The sequence below is a fragment of the Typopeltis vanoorti genome, chromosome 10, assembly GCF_054136105.1.
Source record: "Typopeltis vanoorti isolate ZY-2024b chromosome 10, IOZ_Tvanoo_1.0, whole genome shotgun sequence".
In the NCBI taxonomy this organism is placed as follows: Eukaryota; Metazoa; Arthropoda; class Arachnida; order Uropygi; family Thelyphonidae; genus Typopeltis; species Typopeltis vanoorti.
Genome location: NC_143558.1, coordinates 40,990,439 through 41,015,194, shown reverse-complemented (window position 1 = coordinate 41,015,194; position 24,756 = coordinate 40,990,439). Strand labels below are relative to the sequence as shown.

The 24,756-nt window shown below is 36.6% G+C and overlaps 1 protein-coding gene across 1 annotated transcript in view; it reads right to left on the bottom strand.

Annotated features, from left to right (window-relative positions):
• The window catches only part of LOC150102361 (regulator of microtubule dynamics protein 1-like), a 213,409-nt gene that overhangs the window by 80,493 nt on the left and 108,160 nt on the right, over positions 1-24,756 (bottom strand). The window contains exon 5 of the mRNA XM_090399337.1: positions 18,724-18,801. Within this exon, the coding sequence (XP_090255463.1) occupies positions 18,724-18,801 (78 nt within the window). The remainder of the gene's footprint in view (positions 1-18,723; positions 18,802-24,756) is intronic.

The following is a 24,756-nucleotide window of genomic DNA, read 5'->3' as shown; positions in this document are numbered from 1 at the left end:
ACCAGAAGAGCACGTCAGTTTTACATCTAGAAAAGGCAGGGAACTATCAGTTTCAAGCTCTGCTGTGAACTTTATATTTGGATGTCGACTATTGAGATGTTCTAGGAAATCCATTAGGGAATCATGTCCATGGCTCCAAATGAGGAAAATGTCATCCACATAACATTTCCAAACTTTAGGTGTTAAAGCAAAGGAAAAGATAGCCTTGACTTCAAAATCCTCCAAGTAAATATTTGCAAGAACAGGGGATAAAGGATTACCCATCGCCAGACCATGATTTTGCTTGTATATAGTATCTTGGAATCTAAAGTAACTGGATTTGATCAATATATATATATATATATGCTTTTGACTATAAAACGAGACCAACATTCATTCCAATTAAAGTAATTCATTTTGCAATTATACATAACTAGTCTTCGAGACTAGTTAGATTAATAATGACAGTGTGTGAGACTTTTCCAGAATTTTCAAATAAGTGTTCTCTGGATAGAATGTTTTCATTCTCTATATCAAAACACATGCTTCATTTCAGTTGGTGAAATAATCTGTATTGGAATTAAGTCCCCCATTTCTTATTCCAATCTAAATCAAAACTGTTGTTCAATATATGTGCCAAGGACAGTTAAACTAAACTATATTATAAGTGGATTAAAACTTGGGATAATTTCCATCTGAGTGGATGTAGAGTGGTAAAAGGAAATTATGGTTTTCAGTAAGTGTAAATAAAGCGTGTAAATAAAGTGTAAGTAAAAAGACAAGCCTCTGTAGCTCAGTCGGTATAAACGAAGCCCTTTGGTTGTGTAGACCTGGGTTCGATTCCCATCCGTGACGTGAGGAACCTTTATCTGGTTTCTTTTGAACTAAAGGTGAGTTAACCGGTCTTGTATGGAGGTGAAGGGTTTTTCATCCATCAAAGTATGCAAACTGGTCCCATGAACACACATGGCTACAGTCATAAATACTTATGGCAAGGAAGAAAATGGGAAAACCACCTGGCATCATATCTCCCTAATAATTAGCAGCAACCCTCTTAAAGAGAGGAGGTGAGAGGAATAGTAGCAGCTTCAAGCCACATATTACTGCAGCTTTAGCTTGAATAAAACATAAGTTTGGATCAAAATAAGAAATGGTGATCTTGATACAATCTGAATTATTTCATTAACTTGAATAAAGTAAGTGCTTGAATGTTTTTTCACTTGGTTAAATTAAGGATGCGAAGAAATTATATTCTTGGTTTCATCCTTTATCCAAGTGTAAGCAAACAAAGTGCACATGAAGTCACTTCACGACTGGGGTACTTGTACATAGAGGGTAATGACTTCATATCAATTGCCTTTGTATCCCATAATGCAATGCACAATGGGAAGGGCAACTACCTAGACTAGTTTCAACCTTTACTGAGGTCTCATTAAGTGGGAGCCAGACCCAGAAGTGATACCAAGGTTGAAATAATGCAGAAGTCATATTTCCATATACAAGTAGCCAAAAGGTATAACCAAGTGAAAAAACTTTCAATATCTATCTCTTATCCAGAGTATTTTAGTAATAAGGTGAGGTGAGAAATAATAAATAAGTTTTGGCTACTTGCACTTGGATAAAGGATGAAACCAAGAATATAATTTCTTGGCATCATTAATTTGTAATTTAAAGCAAGTGCTCGGATAAGAAAAGTGAAAGCAGTCCAACTATACAAAACATAATTGGAAGTTATGAAAATCATCCTATATTGGTTTTTATTACAATTCATCCAACTAGCCACATGAACTACACAAATCATTGCAAAAAATATTTTTTATTTATTTATATTTTTGGCAAATTAAATTACTTTAGATAAGATAATATTAATTTATTTCATACTAATTGTATTAAATTCAAAATTCCACTAACACATTTTTTTTTAACAGATGTACTTCTTGTAGATTTTTTAGAACATTTAATTAGTCACTTATAATACTAAATTACTATCATGTAACCCACAGGGCATTTATTTGCTATAGGCTTGCAACTAATCATGTGTGAAAGTGATGAATGAATTGAGAAAGAAATTAAAAAATTAACGGAGCATGGCTGGAACATACATGAACAGGAAAGAACTTGCCTGCCATCAAGAAATACTCCAATACAAACATAGTCTGCTATAATTATTGCTTGTGGATTTGGAAAGAACCAAAAAATCCTGCAACAGATTATTACATCTGTTTAACTAATATACCTGAATTTTTTATTAAGAAACCAACATTTCTTATGATATCCAAACACAGAATCTGCTATAAGACCAGGGGTTCATTATTCACAGCCAACAACACCTGTTCTATCATCACTGTAGGATACTGCAGTACTTATAGATGATATAACTTCTGTTTCAGGTGTGGGTAACATGTAACTGTCATCAGAAGAAAACATTTATGAAGATGTCGACTGAAGTGTGTATTAAGGCAATTAATATGAAGTCATTAACCTCTTCGTCCGAGTTGTGAAGATACTTCATTCAGAAACTTTGTTTGCTTACACTTGTATAAAGGATAAAACAAGAAAATATTTCTTGGCATCTTTAAAATTTAGTTATATCCAAATAAAACACTTTTAACTATAGTTCTAATTCAGAGTATTTTAATAATAAGGTGTTACACCTTTACACTACTTGTATATTAAAAATACAATGGTTGAAGTAATACAGACATCATGCATAGATGGGATTTTTGACCGTGAGATGCGGTGATTAATACCCTTGGAGGGTAATGAATGGCAATGCTGTAGTCAATGAAGTCCTAACTGAGGCTCGGCTATTGCTGTTACCTCCTGCCATGATGAGAGCTTTAATAGCTCAATTAACGCCTTATCCTTACACTGTCCTCTATAGATAACGGGTAAAATGAAAAGCATTCTTGCTTCGCCCCTTTAAGCCAGTCCTTATAAGGACTAAGGACATCATGCATCTTTTCTGGATCTGGCTTCCACTAATAATGTTTAATAATGTTTGTCTTTGGGTTTGCTTGCTTCCTAGGGAGTAGAGAGGCTCTGCTCTGTGGTGGGCTATTGCTTGTCGCTGAGTGGAATCCACCACCAAGTTTCCTATCTTGGAGTAATTCAGGTCAGAGGTGATGAGTTTAGCAGTGATCCTTTAGGATCACTCAATGAGATCTGGAGAGGTGTCTCTGCACTTGAACATACTCCAATAAAGGTGGAAATTGGTCTGGGTAGTGGCCCTTCCCATAATGCAAGCATTATGCACACCTAAAAGAATGTGTGCCTTGCATTATGGTATACTAAGGCAATTAATGTGAAGTCATTAGCCTCTTAATAAAAATAGCCTAGTCATGTAGATACTTCACATGCAAAGTCTGTTTGCTTACTTGGATAAATGTTAAAACAAGAATATCGTTTCTTTGCATCTTTAATTTAGTTTATAACCAAGTGAAAAAAAACTTTCAAAAGGCCTGAAATGACTGTGCTGGCCATGGCAGTCATTGGATATCTTCAATTTCATTACACTCATTGACCACTTGGACTCTATGGGCAGTGGCACTATCATGAAGGGAAATGTGGATCTGGGCCAACTGCATTCCTACAAGGTCACACATTGGTTTTGAGGATCTCTTCTCGGTATCTCTGAACAGTTATGGTATCCCTATCAAAATCATTATTTTGTCCCACATAACACTGCCTCCACCATAAGTGTCACTTATCCGCCAATTGTCAATGGCTCAAAGTCACATGTTCATGGCACGAGTTTTACCCAGCTCTGCAGAGATTTGTACTTAATGGGATACAAACCACTATCCAGGTTGGAAATGTTTATGCCTGTGGCCACAGCAACCTCAAGAGACAGTTACTGAGTCTATAGAAGCACAGGTTGTGACCCTATTGCTTCATTCACATCAGTAATTTGCATTATATACAGATCTGTTGAGTGGTAAACTGATTTCTATTGGATGCTCAGAATATGTATGCTAGATTCACCTTCTTCGACAATGTTGAAAATAAAATATTCAGTTTTTGAGCAAGATAAAAATGAATACCATACTGAAAATAAAAATATTTAAGAACATGTAAAAAAAAATATTCCAGATGACTAGAGTAGTTTTCATAGTACTCCATTGGAAAATAAACTGAGTGTGAGAATTACTGAGGAATTTCCCTACTGAGAGATGGAGGTAAAATTTATGCAAGAATACTACAGAAGCTATAAAAAAAATTGTGGAAGAGAAACTTGGAGAACAACAAACTGGATTCAGGTGAAAAGGAGGGAGGTTGTAAATATCAGATTTTCACTTTAAGACAAATAGTTAAGAAATCATTACAAATAGTTATGGAAATATATAAGAGAGAACTGCATTTAAGCTTTGGATCTGGAAAAAGCATATGATAAGGGTGGCAAGAGAAAAGCTCTTCCAAACACCACAATCATATGGAGTAAATGGGACATTATGTTAAGTTATAAGTTACAAGTTAGCTGATCTACAACTTAATGTGTGGAGGGTGGTTGAACCTTGGAATGCATTGCCTGAGAGAGTGGTTGGAGCAGGAATGCTCAATGGGTTCAAGGAGTGGTATGATAAACTTTGTGTTTCCTAAAAACGACCTCCCATGATGAGTCTTTTGACTCCATGGAGGCCTGAATAATAATAATAATTTGAAGAAGATTATTATTATTTTATGGGCACCTCCATAAAGTCTGGAAACTCATTATAGGAGATCCAAACTACCCACACAATATCTATCATATTTCTCCTTGAACCCACTAACAGATAAAGCACTCATAGCCTACTACCAACCCACTCCATTCATTCACCCCCACTCCAAGCAAAAATCTAATCCTCACGCCATTGCTAACCACACTCTTACCCAACTATGTGGGATAACCTCTTGTTCTTCCCCCTTAAACCAAGTGCTGAAATATTTCCTTTGTATTAAATCTTTAAAATCCTTTAAGTAACTTATATACTCCTCATATAATGCAAATCCTGAATCTATCCTCATACGGATCATTCCACAGACTACTCATCATCTTAATCACTTGCCATTCCCAAGAAATCCAGGTGACCAGATATGAGCACAGTAATCCAGATGTGGATGTATCAAGGCCTTATAAAGAGGAATAACAATTTCATTATCTCTAATTATTAGTGTGTTTTTCAATATCCTAGTAATGGTATCTCATAGGATTAATTGGCTATTTAAGAACACAATTACAGGGCATATTGCTAAGCAACCTTATCAACATGCCCGTTAAACTTCAACTCTGCTTACAACCAGCCACGAATCCTTAGTTTCATCTATTTCCCAGAGTACAGGTCTATCGATGTGGTACGCAGTTTGTAATCAATTTATTCCAAATTGCATAACTTTACATTTATCCACATTAAACTGACACTCATTATCTTTTGCATATACTGACAGTCTATTTAAATCATCCTTTGATTAACTTTGATGGATTTAATTAACTATTACTCTGCACCTAATTCTGCATCAGCAGCAAACAACTGAACGTTACCCTTCAGATTATTACCCATATCATTTATGTACAAAAGTAATGGTCCTAGCACAAAACCTTGCAACACACTACCACCTGCTTTCTCCTGGATTCTGCTTCTCCATATACTACTTTTTGGTATCTGTCCATATCCATATCACCAGTTTCATCATTCCCCATTGGTTCTAGTTTGCATAACAGATTTCCATATGTATCCTGTCAAATGCTTTTGTAAAATCTAGCAGTATCATTGTGTAGCCATTCCTTTATCCAACTCAGCTGTTGCTCTTTCACAAAAAGAGTATCCAGTACATTGTACTGGATACTCTTTCTGCCACTCATGAGATACTGATTGGTCTATAATTTGCTAATGTAGTGTTAGCTTCTCCATTCTGCAAAGCAATTATTCTGCTCTCTTTCCACTCCCTTGGATTCACTAGTAGATCTGAGACTTAAATTAATGAGCCTAGTCAGAACCTTCCCAGTTCCCTTTCACATTCTCGTAAAACATGAGCTGATATTCCATCTAATACCATGGCTGTGTTCACATTGAGATTTTGCAGTATCCAATTCATCCACCTCTGTTTCCACATTAGTTTGTCACAGCAATAACCTTATTAGATGATATACCCTTACAAAGTGGGGTATAAACTCAACTATTATATTTTATCTGCCTCAATCATCAAGGTTATTCTTTCACAGTCATCCTTCTTCCCACTTGCCATGTAATGAAAGAACTCTTTGGGACTTCCTTTGGCCTGCTTGGCTAGTTTCTTTTCATAATCTGATTTTGCCTTCCTTACCACACTGGTCACCTTTCTTCTTATATACTCTTTACAGCAACTTGAACACAGCGCATAAACCTTTAATCTATCAGTAAATCATTTACAGCTTTCAGCACATACAGAACATGCATATAGCAGCACTCAATGTTTCAGATGTCCCCCTTTTGACTTCATGCATGCCCGAAGTCAATGAGGCCACATATCAATGGCAGTGTGCAAAACATCCAACAGAAATGCTATCACTGTTTGCTCCAACTCTATCTTCAGGCTGGCAATGCTGGGATGTCATTTCTTGCAGGCTACTCTCTCTCTCTCTCTCTCTCAAGCTCTGACCACAATTTGAAGTGCAATGGATTCAGGTCAAGACTTCCAGATGGCCAATCATATGGTGATCTGTGGTCAGGCACATTCGACTCAAACCACTATTGTGTGGTCCTAACCTTGTGTGCAGGGACTGAGCTATATTGGAACTCAGTCCCTGCACACAAGGTGTTGTTCTAGGGCTTCCAGCACAGTGTCTTGATACACTTTGGCAAAGGTTTTCACTCCTTTCTCACAGAAATGCAACTTGAATAGTCCTGATACCTCACTCCGCACTAAACCATCACTGATGCAAAGCGATGAGCCCTCCAAATCTAGTGCTATGGCACGTGCTGTGCCATAGCACCCAAGATTATTGGTGAGTCTCAAGGAAGCAAAGAAGTTGGCTGCTGATGACCTTTCTATTGCAGTGTCTTCAAGAGGAGAATAAGGGTCAGAGGAGATGATATTTAATGGCCAACTTTTATCTCTCTTTTGGGGACTAGATTTGATATAAGCTTGCTTCCATGCCATAACAAATTTAGTTTAATCCTTTATCCAAGTGTAAGCAAACAAAGTTTGCGCCTGAAGTATCTTCAGGACTGAGGCAACTTGTGGTAAAGGTGGACCAAGCTCTCATTACTTGTCTTAGTACTTCCTTAATGCATAGCATTATCATGGCCTTGCATTATGGGAGATACTAAGACCGGTTTTGACCTTTATTGAGGTCTCGTTAGTGGGAGCCAGACCCTGAGGTGGTGATACTAAGGTGGAAGTAATGGAGAAGTCATATTTACCTATATGAGTTGCCAAAAGGTGTCTCACCTTATTATTAAATTACTCTGGATTTAGAGAAAGATGTTGGAAGTGTTTTCCCACTTGGTGAGACTATAATAAATTTAGTTTAATCCTTTTATTCAAGTGTAAGCAAACAAAGTTTGCACCTGAAGTATCTTCAGGATTGAGGCAACTCGTGGTAAAGGTGGTATAAGTTCTGATCACTTGCCTTAGTATCCTATAATGCAAAGCACATATCCTTAGAGATATGTATAATGCTATACATTATGAAAAGAATCACTACCCAGACTAGTTTCGACCTTTATTGAGGTCTCATCAAAAGTCGAAACTGGTCTGGGTAGTGGCCCTTCCCTTATAGATGGTGCACAGGATTGAATCCAATGGTGACTTATCTTCCAGGCTCCCAGATCAGCTGGTGAACAATACCGTTGCTGCTATTCTGCCAGGTCATGCCTATAAGGAGACTGAATTAGTGGCTTGCAGGGGGCACTGTCCAAGGCCATTCTTGGAATGGAATATTGGTATTTCCCTGTGTGAGAGTTATGTACACAAGTCCCTCACTCCTGCTCTTTATGCTTCTGGAATCAACAGTTCTACATGTGAAAGCCAATTATACAAATACTAGCATTTTAACTACAGAGAGAAAAAATCTCCCATAAAAAAATAGCAAAAAAAATATGAAAATTACAGCAAAAAGTTTGGTGGAAAAAATAAAAATAGGCACCAACTCTCCCTAAATAACACCAAACTTTCTTCCAATTAAAAAAAAAAAAAAAATACATCTACATTTCATCAATATTTGAGTCTTCAATACAAATGGTGATATAGACCATACTTTACAGACATCAAAACCTGATCTTTTCCTAACAGAACCCCAAGTAGCATCCTCCATGACCACAGCACACTCCAACTGTCCCAACTACATCCTGCATGATGCATTCCACAAAAAGGAAGGAACACGCTTTCGTAAAATCTGATATTTCTTGCCAAAGGCTATCCAACCTAGAATCCCCACTTTTCAATCTGATCTGGCTCAGCATTTCCTTACCTCACCTTATGCTTCATTTGCTGCTCCCCTAACTCTGACAACCATGCTGTCCTTTTTGACCACTTATCACTAAAAATTAATTTCATATAAACTAATTACCCAAACTGTGAGATTGCTTCCTGGGGGACTTGAACATCCAATAGTCTACCTACCAACTATTAAAGAATATCAACAATCTTCATCTTTCTTCCAATGCTTGGGATCTCTTAACTAGCTCTCCCTCCAAATACAGTGAGGATGTTTGCTATTCTCTTGGCAACTCTGATCGCAATCTTATCCAAGTCTCATTTTCTACAGTTTGTCCTGCTTCCAGTCTCATACTGCTCTATGGCATTACAGTTGTGCCAACTGGGATCACTGAAAATTTTATGCCTCTTTCATGGTCAGATAACTGCTTTTGCTCTTCTGATCCAACATCTGTACTGAACTAATAACTAACATAATCCTCACTGGAATGAGAGCCTTCATCACCCACTGGAATGCAAATTCCTGATCTGTAATAATGAGCCCTGGTTCTCAAAAAAAAAAAAAAAAGAAAAAAAGAAAAAAAAGAAAAAGGACCTCTGCAGTTCATGATAAAAATGTAGCATATGATCAATGGCTTAACTTAAAAAATCCAACTTCTCATTAAACTTAAACAACAGACTAAAATAAGTAAAAAAAGTTATCAATGATTCCAATGCAGACTTTCATAAGAATGAAACACAATAAACTTGCCTCCTAAACTGGCAGCTGAGCCTTGTGGTCCTTTGCTAAGGTTGTCGGGCATAACTTCTGCCCTTTCATGTTCCCGCCTCTCTTGTATCCTGATGGCAGCATGGTAACCTCACCCAATTTAAAAGGCAGACCCTCTTGGCATCCGTTTTTTTCCTCCAATACTTGCTTGGCCAACCAAAGCAAAACACCTCACACACTATTACAAAGTGCCCACTGAATGCCTCCTCTGAATTTTCCCTAGAAGGACATCAGAAAAACCCTGAGTAATCTCGATACTAGATAGTATTGAGATTACTCAGATACCAGATAGTATTCCTCCAATTGTGCACAAAACTTGCACTTCAGAATTAACACTCATCCTGTATCCCCTATATAAGCTATCATATTCACAAGCATCTATCCAACAGCATGTAATCAAGCTACATCCAGCCTGTACCTGAAAAGGGAGACAAAAGTCAGCCATCTAATTACTGTCCCATTGATTGCACCTCAGTATTTCAAAAATAAAGGAGAAGATTATCAACAACTAACCAGTTCATTCCTGCAGGCTCGATTAGTGATCACCAATATGAATTCCACCATTCTCATTCTACAGCTGACCTCCTAGCTAACTTGACTCATCTTCGTACATAGGTCATGGAAAGATTTGGGGAAACCCATGTTACTGCTCAAGGCATCCTGAACAAGCTACCATTTTATGGCCTCCCTCCTGCACTCTGTGATTGGATTTCTAGCTTCATCTCATCAGATTTCTCTATTAATGCTAGAGTACCCCCAAGGTTCTGTTCTCTCATCCAAGCTCTTTCTTAATTACATCAATAACCTTCTTTCTCTCTGTCTCTGAATCCTATTCACAGCTTTGCCAATGAAAATAGATAGCCTTCATTTCTCTTCTTCATTCAAGAAACCTTGTAGTACTTTAATGACAGAAGCCTCAAGATCTTCCATAACCAATCTTCTCAAATGAGGTAAAGATAAATTAGTAAAATTCAATGCCATAAAACCTTAGGCTTGACTTATTACCTGCAAGAAAGATCTTCCATCTCTCACTCTTACTTTTGATAATGTCCCAATTTCCTTTCAAGATCAGTTTTCTCTTTTCAGGTTGACTGTTGCATCCAATTTATCCTGGTACATACCTAACCTCCTCAGCCTCTAAAAAAGCTTGGTGTTCTTTTTCATTCAAAACATTACTTCTCTTCCTCTCGACTCCAAACACTTTATAAGTCTTGGATCTGACCAACCTTGGAATACTGTTCCCACATGATATTCAGAAGACGGCACTCTCCTTAATAGATGACACCTCCCTTACAGCCCCCTCTCAATCACTTTTTCCCCCATAGGTACTTTCACGGGCATTGCTCCTCTGAATTGGCCGAAAACATTTCTCAACTTTCTTCTAACCATGTAGGAATGAGAGCAGCCAGTGGACAACACCCATACACTGTCCAACTCCAAACATGCCAAACAAACTTCTCATCATCTTCCTTCATTCCATCCACCTCTATTCTTTGGAATAATCTCAATAGGCTACGTATTGAGATTATTCATATCAATAGGCTACCTCTTTCTTCTTAATCTCTTACCCAGACATGGCACTGTAATGTTATAAGTCTTGTGACCTTTCATGTATGGGGTCATTATAAAAAATTCCTACAGCACTCATACTGGCATCACATCCTATCCAACTACTGTATTCCAATGAAGCTTTTGCAATAGCTTTAATACATCTATTTCTTCATCCATTTTCAACATTTAGAGAACTAATGTATACCTTATTGAAGTATATTAATGTATACTTAGCAACTCAGTTATTTCTAGTGGATGTGTTCCTTTCCTACTATCTGCATTCACTAAGGCTATTCTTTCATGATTTTTCTTCCTTTTACTCAGTATGTAGCAATAAAATTTTCTTCTATTCCTTTGGTTTGTTCAGCTAACTTTTAAAAATCCAGCATTCCTCACCACTACCATCACTTTCCTGTCTTTACACTGTTCCTAAGCCTCATCCTTTTCGTGATATTGGATTCATAGCATTCTTTTTTATGGAGCTCTTCCTTTAAAGCAGGTGTCGCCAAACTTCTTTGACCATCGCCTCCTTCAAGTATTTCTTGACTTTTTATCGACCCCCTCTATTTTACTATTACATAATTATAATAGGACAAGCAAAAAAGATGCTTATGTGAGTTTTTAGATTGTTTATTTTATAGTTACAGTGTTTCTTGTATGTATAATATAGCATATATTATTATATTGGCTCAACGTCAAAAGGGATATGTTTTTTTGTTTTTGACGTCCTTCTTAACATTACATATTTGATAGGAAGGATAAATAATATATAAAATATAAATTTTAATTTAGATAACAAAATAACAATAATACAATTTCCTATAGGTATATATAGGATGTACAAAACTACCAGTCCTGCTCAACTCTTCAACAGAGAAGTTTAGTTTGTGAATGAATAACGATTCAATTATAATACGTATGTTGATGAATTTTAGAACATTAATGCTCACTTGTATGTCGATGTGCAAAAAATGAGACTGGGATCGAATACTTGTACGTATAAGTAAATAAGCAACCACGCACATGTTGCAATCTTGGTGGTTCCCGTGCCGCCGGACGGGAACCACCGACATCCGTTTATTGGTAAATACGTCATTTTGGCCTACATGATTGGCTTCCGTAACTATTTTCATGACCTTGCTCCATCTTACAGGTCCTATTCATGTCACTGTTCCCACGATTCACTCTTAACTGCATTGTCATTCAGGATGGAGGTAATCCAAGTTAACCGAATTAAATATTACCCGTACAATGATGTCTTATATTTTTCTATCGACCCCTGGGGGTCGATATCGACCACTGCTTTAAAGTGTTATTCATCTATGCAATTTATTTTCCTAACTCTGGGGATGTAGGTAGCTTGCTTGTTTCCTTCCCACATGCTCTGCTGATTCCACTACCATGCAGTTTCTCATGCCAAGGCACTGCTTCAAATAGCTTTCTCAGTTTATTAAAATCACCTGCCTCTATGTTTTTGACATATGCTCCTTCTTAGTCAACAGTTCTCACATGCGTTGTCTCCCAGGTCAAGGCTGCACGAATGACCCTCTTGACAAATGGAGGCACAGTGGTCAACTCATTTATTGCTGGATCTGAGATACTATTACGAGATCAAATGCTCTTATACCATGAGTGAATGACCCTCTTGACAAATGGAGGCACAGTGGTCAACTCATTTATTGCTGGATCTGAGATACTATTATGAGATCAAATGCTCTTATACCATGTCTTATCATGCTGTTTAAGGTGGTTATCCCTAAGTAATTCTATAAATTCTTCTTCTTCCTTGGATGCTTTCTACAGTCTCTGGTCTATATTCCCATAGTTGAAAGTGCCCATAACAAGAGTCCTCTCCAGATGATCCTGGTCTGTAGCAAAACCCAATTGTGAATTTTATCTTATTAATCTCTATCTCACACTAAAAAAAAAAAAGCTTCAAGCCTATTGCCTGCATTATGCATACTACCACTACCATTAGATTTCTATTCTGATTGGATTAAAGTCTTCTACAATCATTAGCAAAACTCCCTACACCCCCAATTCCTCTATGAATATAGGGAACCCATCACATTTTATCTCTGTTAGCCAGGTCTCACTAATTAGAATAATTTTGGATCCCACTATACCTACCAATGCTATAAACTCCTCAGCTTTATTCCAAAAGATTCTGGCATTAGTGCATAAACATACAAATCAAAAATCAAGCTGACAGGTATTCAGGTAGCTCCTGAAACATATCCAATTCAAACAAGTAGATGAATCTGACTCCTCAACTAACCCCCCCCCACACACACACACGCACTCACTTGCACAGTACGTATACTTTTCTTTCTTTCTTGATAAAACTAGCCCTGCATTTCTTGGGAGGTTCCCTAACAACTCATCATCCTCTCTCTCTCTCTCTCTCATTACTCTCACAATTTCATGCAATCATCCACACACATCTAGTTTCCCCAGCAGTTCATTTCTTCAACACACAACAATTTCTCCAACAATTTCTTTGCATGACACCAAAACCATTAGATCAGTTTAATGTTTCGAAATGTAAGGTTATACATTATGAATAAAGGACACTGTAGGAAGAGTATTATACAAATGGTAATTTGCTTTAACTTGAAAGAGACCTGGTGATGATGGAGAGACAGTTGAAGTTTAAGGTCACATCTGGACTGCTTTGTTTAGATGTAGTTAACTGTTTCTCCAATCTCCTTGGAACTCAGGGAGATGGGGAGACAGCTGAAAAGACCACAGGCAGGTGACAAAGATGATAATTACTAACCTATGGAACCTGAATATATGAAGGGAGACTGAAGAAATGTGTTCAAAGTTTGAAGAAGAAACAGACAAATAAGAGAAGACATAAAAGAAACAAGTTAGTAAGGAAATCTTATATTATAGACACGAGGATGATTTTCAGCTTGTGGCAAGTGAGAGTAGACCTTAGGATCATCCCTGAAAGCTTAGTAAAGGTGTAAGGCTAGGAAGCATGTCAGACTCAGATTCTTTTCATGTTAAGTGGTAAATGTATGGAATGGGCTACTGTTAGCTGTTGTGAGTGTCTCTTCACGTGAACGTTCAAAGAGAGAGAGAGATGATAGGTATTCCAGTATGAGTGACTAAAATGATCTTTTCTAGATGAACTATGGAGACGCATGACGTTATTATTATTATGTATGCTCCTCAAGAGCATTAAGGACTTATCTACCTTTTGGTGGGAGAGACCTTGGTTCAAATTCTGTCAATGATGTGAAGAACTTTTATGAATGAACGTGAGTAGCTGGTCTTATATGAAGGCGTGAAAGTTTTTTCCTCCCAGAAACTCAGGTTTTTCTTTCCATAAGATAGACAAATCAGCCAGAGAATAAAATTTTCAGGTATAAGAGACTATATAGATAAAATTAACTGCCATATTATAGTTTTAATGAGGTCTCTGTGAAGCCAAGCAACTTAACTTAACAGAGTCTAACGTGTTAAGAGAATGGTGAGATTGGAATGAATCAGTTAATTATGTACATATATATAATAAAATTTAATAAAGTTAGAAGGGTTAAGATTGTCCTTATTTAGATTTGGCTGATCAATTAGAACTCTACAATTTTATATAATCTTAGTAGAAGAAAAATGCTTTTTATTTAAGACATCAATTTTCTTTCAATTGATTCTATTGTCCAGAAGACAGAGCATAAGGAAAAAGGTCAGATTTATATAGCATGGAATGTTATGTAATTCAGATGTTATTGATGAGATATATTAGATTGGACCTTTTAAAGTGTAGAAGTCATTTGACAGCTCAGTCAAAAACAATGACAGTCTCAAAATGGAAAGATCATCTTTATAGAAAATCCTATTTTATATGAATTTCATTTAGGATAAAAAAAAACAATTAAAGACTTTTCATATAATGATGAAGTAGACAGTCTCATAAAATTTGCAGAATTTTTCCTCCTAGAAAGTTTGGCTTTTTATTCAGGAAAACAGGCAAACAATTCAGAAGAACACATGAATAGACATGTGCTAGCCTCAGTCAAATAATTCAACTGAAGAGTGTAGGAAGTTTCTAGTTTATGAACTGGATGGAAGACAACTTGTAGATATATAATACATAAAAACCTGGACTATTCTGATAAAATTTTGATGTACACAATAGAGATACTAAACTAACAGGAACCAAACCTTGGATATTCAGTGGCAAGCCCTGAAGAAAACACTGATTGATTCAGCCAGAGGCATGTAGTGAGGTAGTCTGTAAGGATAGAAAAATTAGAACTCTATGGTGAACACAGGAAGTTAAAAAAGGCATTTGACAAGGTGCCAAGAGAAGCTATTCAAAATGGCTACAGTTATAGGTTGTCAATGGGGCTATCAAACAATACTTAGTCTTTATTTGAATTGTAAGTCAGCAGTTAGAATCGAAGGAAGTATGGGAAGATGGTTTAATGTTAAATCTGGTGTCAGACAAGGATGTACATTATCCATATGGATCACATTATGAAGGAAAGTGGTATTAAACCTGATATCAAAATTGGAGATGTTAATGTCAGCTCTTTATGCAGATGATGTTATATTTCTAAATAAATCCACTACAAGTCTGCAAGATTCCCTGACTAAACTGAATAACTGTTGTAATAGATATGGTATGAAGGTCAGCATTAAAAAGACAAAGACAATGAAATTAGGCAGAAACATTGAAAATATCAACTGCATTGTGAATGGAGAACCTATAGAACAAGTAAAACATTTCAGCTACTTAGGCACGATTTTTAGTGAAGATGGTAAATTAAATATGGAAATAGACAACAGGATCAACAAAGCTGGTATGGTAGGAAGTCAACTGAATAAAATTTATATGGAATAAGCGAGAAATTAGTCAAAACACTAAATTAGCTGTATACAAGGCAGTGTTGAAACCAGTTTTAACTTATGGATCTGAGAGCTGGGTTAGAACACTTGACCAAAGACTAGAAACCGCAAATATGAGAGTACTGAGAAAGATTAGAGGTGTGAACAGATGGCATCAACGGCAATATCATATTAAAAACGAGGATATTAGGAAAGAACTTGACATTGTTAACATCCAGGAATGCGTTAGCAGAGCTAATCTCAGATGGTATGGTCACTTGAATGGAATGGGAGAGGAAAGATTAGCAAAACAAGTGTTCTCTGCCAGGTTGGCAGGAAAAAGACCCAGAATTAGACCAAGATATAGGTGGATTGATATGGTAAAAAGTGCCTTAGAAATATAAGATATGACAAACAATGTTGAAGCCTTGACAGGTAATAGATTGATTTGGAGGAAAATTGTAGATAGGAAGTTAGTAATGATGTAAAGTTTGAATGAAGTACTATCGTATCCTGTACACCCCTTGAGGGTATATATCAGGAATTTGATGACGATGATGATATATTTTTTAGTTCTTGGGAATATTGGCTTCCTTATATATTAATAATTTTCATGTACTTGCATATTTTTAAAAATATCTCAGTTTTTATTGATGAAATGAGTATCTTAGCTAACACTGGTATAATTTTATTTTTTAACTTGTTATAACTACAGTTATTATTTAATCTACATCATAGGAAAGCACTGCAATTGACTAATTTATTACCACATGACAATTTTCAAATAAAAAAAGCAATTTTTTTTGTTTTATTTTGTTAATAATTTTAACTGGCATCCATTATATAAAGCGAAAATAGATTTATAGAGACTTAAGAACCAATATCAATCTGATTAAAGATGCATATGATGGTCAAAGCAAAATATAAAGGTCTATAGTTGTGTATGACAGCATCATGAATGCTATTAAAAATACATTTCTATTGTAGATGCAGTAGAAATGTATTTTCTACTGTATGCTTTGAAGTCTCTTGCCCAATTCTGCCATTAAAAATAATCTCTTTGAAACCCCTCACTGGTCTTACCTCATCTGATGTAAAAAACTCCACCCATTTTAAAAACTTAATTGAAAATCTTACTTTAAATAATACAGATATATTAGTCAGCTTTGACATCATCTCTTTATTTACAAATATTCCCCTAATTGACACCTTAACACGCTTAAAAAACGTTTTTCCTTCCTAGAGCTCTTTTCCTTTGCCATCAACTCTGGTTATTTCTCTTGGAAGAACAAAATCTACAGACAGATAGAGGGAACTGCCATGGGTCCAACCCCTCTCACCTCCTCTTGCCAATTATTACTTGGAAAATTTTAAAAAATGAGCCATTGACTCTTCCCCTCTAAAACCTTCTATCTGGCTAAGATATGTAGATTATGTGTTCTCTATTTGACCTCATGGTCCAGACACATTAGATTCCTTCCTCAGTCACCTTAATAGTCTACATCCAAGAATCCAGTTTAGGATGGAAAAGGAAAATAACAATAGTTTACCCTTCCTAGACACCTTAGTAACACGCCTTCCTAATGGTAACCTTTCTTTCTCTGTATATAGAAAACCTTCTCATACAGGTAGATACATTCACAAACTCTCCCAGCAATATGTCATTATTAAAACTCTGACCAATAGGGGACCACAATCTGACCACAATCTTTGTTCCAGTAAACTGCTCTGTCAACCGAACTCAAACACATACACAACACCTTCCTTTCCAATGGCTATAATGACAAAATTAAAAAAATAATCAAGTCCTTTCCCATTCCCCGACCATCTCTTCAGAAGGACTTCAGAAATGACATCACTATTCCTTACATCCGTGGTACTTTGGAAAAAATAGCCAGATCATTAAAAACGTACAACCTCATACAGCTTTTAAGTCCCACCGTAAACTTGCTACCCTTATCTGCTCCACTAAAGACCAGCTCCCTCCTCTTTCAGTGCCTGGTGTATATAGAGTACCTTGTTCCTGTAAATTTGCCTACTTCGGACAAACAGGCAGGTCAGCATCCATCTGGTTAGAAGAACACAGTTCTTACATCTGCAAACATGATTATGGTCAGTCTGGCCTTGCAGACCATGTTTTGGATACATCCCACAGAATCTCCTGGGAAAAAACTACCATGCTCCACCATAATAAATTCAAAAAAGAAAGACTATTCTTTGAATCTGCATCTGCACTCAGGAATCAACCTAATTTAAACAAATACTGTTGCATTAAACTTCCCAAAATTTGGGAAACTTTAATTATCAGAGATCCCTCTTTACATCCCAGGCCACCTGCAAATGCCCATAGAGGGTGTACCACCTAGATAGGACTTTAGTTTCACTTTGTATTGTATTTGTTGTGTGTTGTTACAAAAAGTTTTTGTAATCCCCAAAGATGTCTCTGTGACAGAGACGAAATATTGGAAGTATTAAAATTAAGTTTTAATCCTTTCTCAGTGCTGTTAATATTCCATTAAACCTCTAACATGAATTCTTCACAGCACTTAAGCCTCAACACACGTAAAAATAATCAGATTTAAACAAATATTGTACCATTCAACACATTTTATGGAGAGATTCAAATTATTCAATTTCATTAAATGATATCCAGCCAAAGTAGTTATAAACTTTGTTCATTTTAAATTATTTGGCCACTAAAATAACTTAAAGAAATTGATAATCTAATAGATGAGTAAAGATAAATATACAACATTCAAGAAATCCATCTAACCAGAGCAGATTTTTTATATAAAATGAGTGAGAGAAGAAAGGTCAAAATGAATTTAACAGAAGCATATATAATTTGTGATGCATACCTGGTAACATATAAATAAAAACAAGAAGTATAATATACTCTCCAATCTGAAAAAGCTACATCTATCTCAGATTCAGGGCAGAGTGAAAATATGGTAATATATTATTTCACTTTATGTACATGAAACAAATTATTTCTGTCACCGAATATCAGACAGTATTTCTAGTCTAACTTTCCAACAAATATTTAATCCAGCAGGAATGAAAATGACATATCTACTTCCTTAGAAGCATGCATTCTTGAACATGTTGTGAACACAATAAAAAGAAACCAATCACATTTGAAAATCAAGAATCACTGGTTTATACTTTCCAAACTATTCAAATTCATTTACCTCATAGCACCATCTTCCTAACATATGATAGAGTGTTGGATCATGAGGCTTTAATCTGATAGCTTCATCCACATGTTCCTATAAAATTGTATTTCTATTAAATAATTTATTTAAATTTGTATATTTGCATGGAATAAGTTACATGTATATTCTGAATACTAATATTAGTTTAAGTATTATTAATTACAGGTTCAGAAAAATACATTTCATTGAAATTATCCTAAATTGAGTCAATGACAGGATTGATATATATTTCAAATACTACAGATTTTTATATCAGATAGTTCATGACACAATATAATCTAAAGTGGATCCTATTCTCCACAAGCTGAATAAATTTTTATGCTTTTTCTGTTTATTTCAAACTGTATACTTTTTATCTAAATACGAAATGTAGGCTAATGGCCATTTATTCTTAATAAATGCTGAAACTGCATCATAATGTAGACAACCAGAATAAAAGATCTCACTCTCTCACAATTTTGATCACTAAAACAAATCAACATTGCACTGTGATATCAAATCAGGAATTTTTCATTCAGAAGTTATTAAAATGACTTTCATAGTCTAGTATGTATCAATTAGTGTGTTCTCTGGTCAGCTCGTTTTGTAGAAAGAGAGAGAGAATGATAAAAGAAAAAAAAGAAAAAGATAAACAAGTTCTGGGAAGAAAATCCACACCACTTTTGTGTGAGAATGGTTAACTCACTCTCAACTGAAAAGTCCTTACAGTTGATTCTCATTACAGTAAACGCAACTATAAGGAGATTTGAGCAGGAGTGTTTCAGCAAACTGTTATCAACTTGCTGAAAAGTCCAGCTGAAATCTTCATAAGTACAATGTTATGTTTTAAAAAAAAATCGCTATAGCAAACTGTCCATTATGCAAATTAGTCCTGTCATCCTTACAAGTTTCATATAGAGTGATAACTGAATATATAAAAGTTCCTAACATCCCAGTTGGGATTTGAAGTCTTTCAAGTTTTAGTCTGATTTAATAATTAAATGTAACTTGATAACCTGATTATGCTAAACCAAACCTCAAGCAAATTCATGTATCTTACCAACTAATCTAAGAATTTCAGCAGTGGCATTTTTATTCTCAGCAGAGTATCTTGAGAAAAATTTTAAAAATAAGATGGACATTGAAGCATATCAACTTCTGCAGACAAAAAAAAAATAAATAAATCAACAAATAAATAAAAATGACAGGATTGATATACATTTCAAATACTACAGCATTTTTTTTTAATCAACTAGTTCATGATACCATATAATCTAAAGTGGATCCTATTCACTTTAGGTAACAGTCTTGTTAAGTATTTAAAAAACAATGCAACTATCAATTTTTTTTTTTAATGTGTCTTCCACCTACAAAAGGCTCTAAAACCTATAGTACATTTGTATATATTTAACCCACTGTAGGTGGGTTAAATATACACAATTCTACCAAAAGTCATAAGATAGCCAATTAATACCAGGAAAATTGATGTGACAATGAAATATGCAAATTTTGTGGCCTACAAAGAAGGGCAGCAATTTGCTCAGATATCATTCCCTTCATATGTCAAACAATAAGTGCACATAAGAGGCTAATAGCATTTTAGAGGAAAATAATAGTTGGATGTTATTTGAGGAAATACATGTACCAAGTATCTATTAATCATTCACAGTTCCACAGTGAATTATTCAAGGTATGACAACACAGGCTCAAAAAATTACAGAAATGACCATATTAGAGTAATAAACTTACTTTTAAATTAAAACAAAATAACTACAGGTGAAACTCAACTTAAGAACATACGAGATCCTTGAAATGTGTAAAGATGTTGAAAGTTTATTTTCCACTTGGTTAGAGTATAATAAATTTAGTTTAATCCTTTATCCAAGTGTGAGCAAACAAAGTTTGCGCCTGAAAGTATCTTCAGGACTGGATTAAGGTGGTACTACCTTAAGTTCCCACTGAAGAGACCTCAATAAAGGTCGAAACCGGTCTGGGTAGTGGCCCTTCCCTTAATGCATAACATTAGACATATCTGCAAGGAGATGTGTTTTGCATTATGGGAGATAGGAGATAGGATAGGAGTGTTGGTAGCTTGCTCCACCTTTGCAACGAGTTGCCCTGGTGTAGTACCACCTTAATCCAGTCCTGAAGATACTTTCAGGCGCAAACTTTGTTTGCTCACACTTGGATAAAGGATTAAACTAAATTTATTATACTCTAACCAAGTGGAAAATAAACTTTCAACATCTTTCTCTAAATCCAGAGTAATTTATTAAAAAAGGGTGGCACACCAATTCGCAATTCCTATAGGTGGAGATGACCTGCTAATGCTTCTTCCTGATATCTCGACTTGGGCCTGGCTCCCACTGAAGAGACCTCAATAAAGGTCGAAACCGGTCTGGGTAGTGGCCCTTCCCTTAATGCATAACATTAGACATATCCGCAAGGAGATGTGTTTTGCATTATGGGAGATACTAGGATAGGAGTGTTGGTAGCTTGCTCCACCTTTGCAACGAGTTGCCCTGGTGTAGTACCACCTTAATCCAGTCCTGAAGATACTTTCAGGCGCAAACTTTGTTTGCTCACACTTGAAATGTGTAAGTTGAATGTAAGTTAAATTTATTTTTTTTATAAGACATGTTAAATGAAACTTATTTGTGCCTATGATAATACCACAGAAGGATCTGCTAAGGAAGAAGCAGAGGAATTTTTTGAATCATTAGAGGAGGATGCTGAACAAAAATGGAAAGTAGTTCTTGTTGAAGATTTAAATAGCAGATTAGGAAATGAATTCCAGGCATATAGGAACATTTTAGGAAAATTTGGAGAAAAGGGCATAGCTAATAATAATGGCAAGCATATGCTGGATTTCTGCTAAGGATACAGACTACTCATTACTAACATTTTCCAACATAAAGATGTGCGCAAGTTCAAATGGAGAAAAGCCCCAAGAAATAAAAGTCTCAATGACTATCATTGTGGAAAGTGATATCTTCAAGCTGGTTCAGGATAAAAGAGTGCATAGAGAATTTGAAATTGGAAGTGACCATCACATGGTTTTATAATAAATTTAGTTTAATCCTTTATCCACGTGTGAGCAAACAAAGTTTGTACCTGAAAGTATCTTCAGGACTGGGGTAAGGTGGTACAACACCAGGTCAACTCGTTGCAAAGGTGGAGCAAGCCACCAACACTCCTGTCTCAGTATCTCCTATAATGCAAAACATCTCCTTGCGGACATGTCTAATGTTATGCATTAAGGGAAGGGCCACTACCCAGACTAGTTTCGACCTTTATTGAGGTCGAATGGGAGTTCATGTCTCTCATCATAGGCCTTTGGAGAATAAAGCATGCTGAGGGTCAGCACACAGTAAGAGAGGAGAATAATGAAAGATAGAGTAGGATAGTAGGAGGTAAAAGAGGCCTCAGTCAACCTGTTTAGCCTTATATGGCTAATTGGTCTGTGACACATATTCTCTATTTATCTGTTCAAAAAAAAAAAAAAAAAAAGAAAATTTAACCATAAAAATTTTGACTAAAGTTCACTTATAAATTTATCCTTAATAATTTTGTCAGTTATCTATGAAGGAGATCCATTGACCTGTAGTTAGAACCTTTTTTTTTTTTTTTTTAATTAAAATTACATAAAAATTAAAGGACTTAAGGTCTGGTCAGTTGAACTGAAAGGGAACAAAATAAGGAACTTACAGACCTGGTACCACTGGGACTTAGAATGGGGTAGAAGACTGGCCCGGGAGATGCCGCTCACAAGGAGCAGCACTGCCTCGTAGTAAGCCTTCGCAGCCCGAGTTCTCAGATCTACCCCCCTTATTTGGAGTAAAGGAAACCGTGCCAGCGAAAGCTTTATGGCGAGGAAGAACAGAGTGGTTGTTACTTTTCCTAGGGAGAGTTAGGTGGAGTTTTGGAGATACTAAAGAAATATACAGGGCTTGATGCGTCCCTATATAAGAAAGCATATTTTCGGTGGTTTGCAGTATTTGTTCACAAATTTAAAGTCGCCTAGTAGATGTCTCTCTTGCGCAAGAAATTTAGGAAGGTAAAAAAAGAAACCTTTCCTTATTCCTGCGTACATTAAATTTGCGTCCCGTACCTTCCAGATGTGATACTTTAAGACGTTAATTAAAAAAATGGCGAATTTTTGGGTCTTGTTGACTGGTGGCGGGAATTGCAGGTGTATGACCTCTTCAAGTGATAGCATCGGGATTCCCAGTGCTGTGCTCAGTCTTTGCCAGACGCGTTGGGCTGGTGGGCAAAAATAAAAGAAATGCTCCACCGTTTCCACGCCCCGGCAGACATCACAAAAGGGATCGCATGGACTGGGTACGTACCTAGATTTAACCTGTTTCACTGGGAGCTGCCCATAAGCTATTCGCCAGGCCAGATCCCGATGAAAAGGTTGTCCCCAGCTATTCTTGATGTTTTTAAAGAAAATTTCATTGTTTGTCCCGAGGTTTGGTGTATCACGCCTGGAGAGTTGGAAGAAATCCCAGTATACTGCTTTGGGTTTGTGTGTGAGGATTTGTGTTCCTTTGTCTCTAAGTACTGTGAGTGATTTTACTAGTGCGAGGTACCACTTGGGCACAACCCTTGCACGGGGTCCAGCATAGTCTGTGGTTCCAAAGAGGGGGAGGAAAAGTCCTATAAAATATCTAATTAGGAGGCCTGAAATGTGGTTTGAGTTTAAGGCCTTCCGTACGGTTTTGAATGTATTTGCATAAAGCAAGCTTTTGAGATCAGGCAGAACGTACCCCCCTTCTTCATGTTTTAGTTGCAGGTATTGTTTTTTAACCTCATGTTTTTTTTCATTCCAGAAGAAATCTATGAGTTTTTTGGGTAATTGGTTTTCTTGTAGCAGTGTGATGCCTGTGATATTGACCGTATGCATCAGCATTGGGGTAATGATTGCTTTTATCACTGTGGCTCTGCCATAAAAGGAGAAAAAGGTCGTTTGAATAGACTTATCTTTTCCGTACTTATTTCCTGTAATTTTTTAGCTGGTAAATCTAGCGAGTCAGAAAAGGGAACTCCTAGTATTGTTAGCGGCTGCATATGCAGCGCTAAACCGTAGGGAAGTCCGGTGTTATGGAAATTTCCAAAATTTTTGATTTTGGTTTTTTGTGCATTAACTCGGAGACCACTGACTATGCTGAAGTTTTGCAGTATGTCAAGATAGATGCAGATAGACTCAGAGTCTCTGAGTGTGGCCACTACATCATCTGCATATGCTACTATTTTGCACTGTTTGGAGACTTGCGGCAGTGGAATACCATTAATTGCAGGGGTGTTCTCTATTCTTTTGATGAAGGGTTCTAATGCTAGGGAAAAGAGAAGGGGGCTTAGTGGGCAGCCTTGCCTAACCCCTCTCTTTATACGGATTGGTTCTGTCAGAAACCCATTAATAGACAGTTGTGTCGAGGCCTCCGCGTACATATGTTTAATTGTACGCCGAAGTCTCGGGCCTATGCCTACTTTTTTTAGGGTGTCCTGTAAGTACGTGTGGCTGACACTGTCGAACGCTTTTTCCAGGTCGGTGGAGAGAAGTGCCAGGGGGTATTTTCTTTCCTTGGCCAGTCTGATTAGGTCTCTTAGCAGGAAGAGATTAAATTCCATAGACCTGTGAACTTGTTATTATGTTTTCTATTCTGCCCTTAATGCATGTACAGATAATTTTTGCGAAAAGTTTATAGTCTAGGTTAGTTAAGGAGATGGGACGCCAGTTATTTGACAAGGTCCGATCTCGGTCTTTTTTGGGGATAAAGATTGTATAGCTCTTAGCGAATTCCTCGGGGATGTTTCCCGAAGTGAGGAATTCGTTAAGGATCTTTATTAGTGCTGGCAGTACAAGGTCCCAGATAGATCTATAGAATTCTATCCCCAGTCCATCTGGCCCTGGGGTCTTTTTTGTCTTCATCGTTTTGCAATCTTCAGTGGGAGCCAGGCCCAAGCTGAGATACCAGGCAGATGCGTTCGCAGGTCATCTCTACCTATAGGAGTTGCCAAATGGTGTGC